Consider the following 6068-nt stretch of genomic DNA (forward strand, 5'->3'; position numbering starts at 1 on the left):
AGAGGAGGATTGATCACAGATCAGATCCATCTGATGGTCGATCAGCGTTTAGATTCATCCTGGAGCTCTGAGCAGAACTTAGAGCGGTACCAGCGGTACCGGTCCAGCTGCAGCCGTCCTCCAGTGGAGCCGCCCGCTTTGTGAAAGCGCCTTATGGACAGAAAGCATCTCTACTCTGTGAATGCAGCTTCTGCTGCCGCAGCAGGTCAGACCCGGAGGCTCTGCTGCAGCAGCAGGTCCGACCCGGAGGCTCTGCTGCAGCAGCAGGTCCGACCCGGACGCTCTGCTGCAGCAGCAGGTCGGACCCGGACGCTCTGCTGCAGCAGCAGGTCCGACCCGGACCACTTTACTCTTTACTTTTTATTATCTGTAGTTTTTCTTTAAAATGTTTTATTCTTTGTGATTTGACCTTATGTGCCCTGAAAGCACCTTTTAAATAAAATATATAATGATTATTAAAGATACTTTTACTGGTACAAACAAGGACGTTGCCATGGTTACTGCTTCACGTGGCGGCAGTAACCATGCAAATTAGTATAAATGAATATTTCTACTATTTCTACATTCAGATGCATTTCTGGAGGCGACCAGCAGCTGCTCTGCTTCCTGTAAATCAGGTTTGATAAAGGAAAGGTGAGCAGGTCTGAGCGCAGCACAGCTTCATACATCTGGTTTTTTAGTGCGCCGTACTTTTCTAAATTTGTCCGGCACCAAGTTTTAGTGTGAAAACTGCAAACTCTTATGCATGAGGCAGTTGGTCGCTTCAGGAAAGTTTTCCTTTGGGAATTGAAGCCATTCCTGGGAAAGTTAACTCAGTTTGGAGGCTTGGCTTCGGGAAATTTTTGGAGATCCGATGTGGAAGTGAACCTGGAGAGGACCTTGGATTTATTTCAAGTAGGGAACTGAAGATCTTTGGGTTCAAGGTCGTTTTGGTGACTTGGGAACTTTGTTGGGAACGGGATGTTGCTGGGGAACCGAGGAGTTCCTGGACACTTTCATCAACTGGATCACCAAGGAACAGGAAGTTCTCTGTTGGTAAGAGGAAAATCTTTCTAGAACTATGTCGAACCTGTGGGTCTGAGAAGTGGAAGGTCTGGTTTGTGCAGCGCTCCGGTTCTGGTGTTCCCTGATCCAGGGAAGCTGAAGGACTGAGTTTTCATATTTCTGCTGATAAAATCAGCCAAATGTTTGACTTTGTGCTGGAAAGCGTTCCTGACGGCACTCAGGCGAGCCCGACGGAGTCAAAGTGAAAACTGTTTCTGTTCTGTCGGACTCGATCCGTCCCAGCCGGACAACAACACTCACCCTCCAGCACCGTGATCAAAGCTCCAGACCCGGATCCACTCGCAGGCCCGCGTAATCCGGATCAGCTCTCATCAGATCATCGCTCTGTTTTTCTGGGAATCAGTGAGGGGAGGGCCGGAGGGTCGGGAATTCACAGCTCAGCGGAGAGCAGGAACCCGGACTGCCGGGGCCCACTGGATCCCGCTGCGCCGCTCTGACCCGTACTCCTGCTCATCTGCCTTCGGACAGGAACTCAGAGTTGCGTTTGGACCGGGCCGCAGCGTTCAGCGCTGGTTCTGCTCCGTCTCGGTTGCGACACGTTTGGCTGGAAAAGCGAAGCTGCAGAGAAATTCCTGCCGGGTCCAAAGGCCTCAGATGGTTCTGGTTAGCAAAAACGGTTCTGGCAGACAGAACCGCGAAGATTGGAAAAGAAAAGGTGAAAACGCACAACAGAACCAGAACCCGGGCCGCCCTGTAGAACAGAACCCAGTCACCAGCTGGGATGATGCATCAAGGACATTTTGGACCTCGGTTCTGACACAGAAGATGACGGATCTCCACTGGGTCAGTGTCTGGGTGAAAGAGGTTCTACAGAACCGGCCCTGAAGGATCCTCAGTGTCCGGTTTGAGAACAGGTTCATCTTCCAGAACCTGTCTGTCTGGATCAGAACCCGACGTTCCCAGGAGAACCCGGTTCTGACCCCTGGAGCTGAGTGGAAAGTTCTGGTCCGACCCGGTTCAAACATCACATCAGATTTTTGAACCGGGTCGGGTTTGGATCAGAACCCCAGTGAGCTCCTGGTTCTGGTCCAACACGGTTCTGAGGAACAGGATGCATCTAGCTGAAAATGAATTGGCTCTGATCCGGTTCCAGAACTCTGCTTGGTTCCGGTTCTGTTCTCCAGAACTTTAAACTGGATTTCTTAAAACGGGCAGCGGTTCTGATCGGACCCACTGTGACTGGTTCTGGTCCAGTTTCAGTCATTCTCATTTCTGAACGCAATGAGGACCAAAGCTGCTCTGGACTGACCCGGTTCTGGTTCTGGTCCATTCCAAGCTTTTTATTTTGAATCTGTTTCCAGCTCTGGCGCCCCCCTCTGGCCGAACCGAGCAGCTGCAGCTCCGGACAGGGAGACCAGCCTCACCTGTTCCTGATCTGATGGACTGACGGGGTCAGAGGTCACCAGGGGGTCAGGACTGAGAACAGGAGGAAGAGGAGGAGGATGAAGGTTCTGGAGACGTTTCTCCTTCGTCAGTTCTGGTTCTGGATGATCCGTGTTTCCATGGAAACGTTTGGTTATGACGGGAATAATCTGCCGTTAAAATCAGCATTAAGAAGTTATTTTTATTTTCTCCTGGATTTGATCTAAACAGAAAAATTTGGTCAGATTTCAGTTTTTTGCTGTGAACATTTATTGGTTCTGATAGACGTGTCCCGATCGATCAGCCACCGATCATAATCAGCCGATTTCCATCGGTGATCGATCGCTGTCCTTTGTTGCCGATCACAAACCGATCACCTGCATCTCCCTTCTCAGCCTGCAGCTGAGGAAATTTAACTCTGAGTGAACGGAGACGTTTGTGAGTTTCAGCGGAAAATGACCTGGAGGGCGGAGCAACACCACCAGCCTGATGTGATATTTAAAGAACATGACGCAGTTTGGCTACATCAAGGCAGCAGCTACCAACACTCACCGGATTAGCATCACGGTCGGAAAGCTAAACAAATAACCCCAACAATAATTCAAGTCTTGGAGCCGCGGAGTGAGACTCTGGTTCTGGTTCTGCTGTCGGAGCGGCTTAGCCTCCAGACGGTGAGCTCTCACAGCAGCAGCTGCTTGGAGCTGAAAACAGATTCTAGACGTGTATTGAAATATGTGTTATGTCTAAATTAGGTGAATTTATTGCCAGATAATATAGAATCATTTATGCCTAAAGTGAAAAATTAACAGCCAATCCAGGCGATGGGCGGATCGGCCCATGGATGATCGGTGTCGGCAGCACAGAACCTGATGGGAGCGTCCCTGGTTTCTGATATTGGCTTAAAAAGTTTTTCTGGAACGTTAAGAGTTCACTCGTCTGACCCTAGTCAGCAGTTCTGCGACCCCTGACCCCTGGCCCACCTGCAGGAAGCTGCAGGTCACATGGTCCCCGAACGCCGGCAGGCTGGGCCGGCTCTCACGGTAAACGTGGACTGTGTAGATCGTCATGACGACGGGACGAGGCTCCGCCCCGTCCGTCACTAGGATGCTGATCTGGCTGGTTCCCATGCCGACCGGGAAGTTGGCCGTCCTGTGGAGGAGAATGGGTCAGAACTGTGAGGGCAGGGGTCAGAGGTCAGGGGGCGGGGCTAACCTGGGTCCTCGGTGGTTGTCCAGGCAGACTACGCAGGCGGCGCTGATCGGTTCCGGTCGGATCCGAACCATCACTGTGTCGAAGGGAACCTCGGCCCGGTACTCCTTCAGGGCAGGGCTAAAGGGCGGAGTCAGGCTTAGGGGCGGCTCCGAGTAGATCTGCCTCAAGCGGGGGTCCAAACACAACCCTGGGGGCAGAACGCCGGCCAATCAGAGGGCAGTTTGGAGGATCCAGATTTCTGACTGAAAACCCAACCAGATACCAGTAGTTGGTTCTGGTCCGGTCACTGCACTGCGCTGCGCTCCAGATGTTTCTCACCTCCAGGTGACCCCAATGCTGGCTGCTGATTGGTCGGTGGGTTGGCCTCTCTGTGGAGAACAGGTGAGTCATGTGACTGAAGAGAAAGCAGCTGAATGCTGGAAGCTTCGGCTGCTCACCTGCTGCTCTGCAGGTCGTGGTGCCGACTGATCCTGAGGAGGAGGAGGAGGAGCAGGCTGGGGGGGGGCGACGAAGAGGAGGAAGAGGAGGGATGAAGCTGCAGAGAGACACTGATTTAGATCAGCTCCATGACAAAACCAGAACCATCAGAACCAGGCGTACCAGGTGGAAGGCTGACGGCATCTGCAGCTGCAGATGGAAGCGCAGCAGGAACAGGAAGTGGTCATGGTTCAAACAGCTGCCGTGTGTCCCTCTGCAGCCACCGTACTGAACACAGAGGATCCAGTTAAAACCCTCAGCAATAAACCAGCCGAACTATCCATCAGTCTGTTTTACTGCATTTATTCCTGAATTATTATCAGGGACCACAAACGGCCCCCGGGACTCACTTTGAACACCTTCCTGCTTCCCGTTGCTATGGCAACACAAACTCACCTGCCGCCTGAGGGTTTCTAAGGCCCGGTGCGTCTGCAGGTGTGTGGGCAGCGGCAGCAGCAGGCGCAGACTGTCCTCCAGGACCCGGTCTCTGGTGATCTGTCCTCTGAAGGCGTCCTCACCCTGAGACGGGACGCTGAGTCCCGGGTCCACCTGGACAGACAGAGACACGCTGACCCCTGCTGGACATTCAGCGTAACCGAACCGGTCCTGAGCTGGTACCACCTGGCAGAACTTTGAGACCAGCGGGTCAGAACCAGCGTGACCAGCAAGGGGCGGCAGAGCTCACCTGGACCACAGCAGGAGAGGCGGCGCCGCTGAACATCAGAGTGAAGGTGAGCAGCTGGAAGCACAGCAGGCAGCTGGACAGAACCAGAACCAGGAGTCAGAACCGGACGGATCCGCAGAGACGAACCTGGGCAGAACCGGGCCTCACCTGCCGCCCGCTGCAGGCTCCTGATTGGTCGACGCCACCTGCAGCACCGCCACCACTGCCCTCTGGACCTGGATCCAGGCCAGCCGGGCCGAGGCCGGCCCGAACCGCTGCAGCAGGAAGGTTCTGATCTGCAGGGCAGGAGGCCAAAAGGTCAGGAGGTTCTACTGACCCGGATCCTACCAGAAGTTCTGGTTCATCACCTGGGTCTGCTGGCCCGGGTCGTTCTCGCTGGCCTTCACCACGATGATGTCATGCAGGAATGATGTCAGAGGGGTCACAGAGGTCACCAGGACAAAGACATTCACCATGGCAACCAGAGCAGGAGAGGGGGCGTGGCTGGGCCTGTCCCGGAAATAGGAAACTGAAAGTTTCACCGTCCAATCAGCAAACATGGGGCTTCCAGGTCCAATCAGACCCGGACCACCTGACGACCCTATGCTCACCTGTTCTGAGCAAAGGGAGGCTTCTGATTGGACGACCCACAGGACACAGGCCTCATGGGAAGATCAGCTTCTAGAGAAAGGTCAAAGGTGAAATACTGCGTTGAGGTTGACTTCTGCTTGACCTGGAACAGACTCACCTGTCAGCTGCAGATAGAAGCGACATCGACCTTCACCTGCATCTGAAAACGCCTCCATCAGCTCAGGTAGCAGGTTCACCTGTACACACACACACACAGGTGAGCTGTGATGTCATCCAGCAGGACTCAGCCTGGACAGATGAGTCTCACCATCTGATGCTGCAGATGTGAGAATCTGATCCTCCTCAAGCAGCTCGGCTCTGAAGAACTGAGACACAGCAGGAGGCTCCACCCACTCACATCTGGAACAGGTGGAGGGGAGGAGTCAGGACAGGTGGAGGGTTCAGGTGGAGTCCTGCAGGGCTCTGTGTTAAGATTTCTCTGTAATCCAGATTATTCCAGTAGATTACAGGACGTTAAATCCTGGATGACAGAAGTTTTTGTTTTTGGATCAGAACCTCTGAACAGAACCTGATCAGTTGATTATTGATCGGGATCAAATGATCCTCCAGTGATGAAGCTTTTAACCAGGATGTCATTTAATCCCACAGGATTTCTTCCTTTAATCTCTGGATTATGGCATAAACGATAAACCTCCAT

At 53.1% G+C, this 6068-nt stretch overlaps 1 protein-coding gene across 2 annotated transcripts in view; it reads right to left on the minus strand.

The window, feature by feature from the left end:
- The window catches only part of cped1 (cadherin-like and PC-esterase domain containing 1), a 19230-nt gene that overhangs the window by 7952 nt on the left and 5210 nt on the right, over positions 1 to 6068 (minus strand). For both annotated transcript variants that reach the window (XM_015021115.1, XM_015021116.1), the window contains exons 12-14: positions 3958 to 4011; positions 3640 to 3826; positions 3408 to 3576 (exon numbers count right to left, since the gene is read on the minus strand). In XM_015021115.1, the coding sequence (XP_014876601.1) occupies positions 3408 to 3576; positions 3640 to 3826; positions 3958 to 4011 (410 nt within the window). The remainder of the gene's footprint in view (positions 1 to 3407; positions 3577 to 3639; positions 3827 to 3957; positions 4012 to 6068) is intronic.

Source organism: Poecilia latipinna, unplaced genomic scaffold, assembly GCF_001443285.1.
Source record: "Poecilia latipinna isolate Pla-1442-1.1 unplaced genomic scaffold, P_latipinna-1.0 Scaffold2724, whole genome shotgun sequence".
NCBI lineage: Eukaryota > Metazoa > Chordata > Actinopteri > Cyprinodontiformes > Poeciliidae > Poecilia > Poecilia latipinna.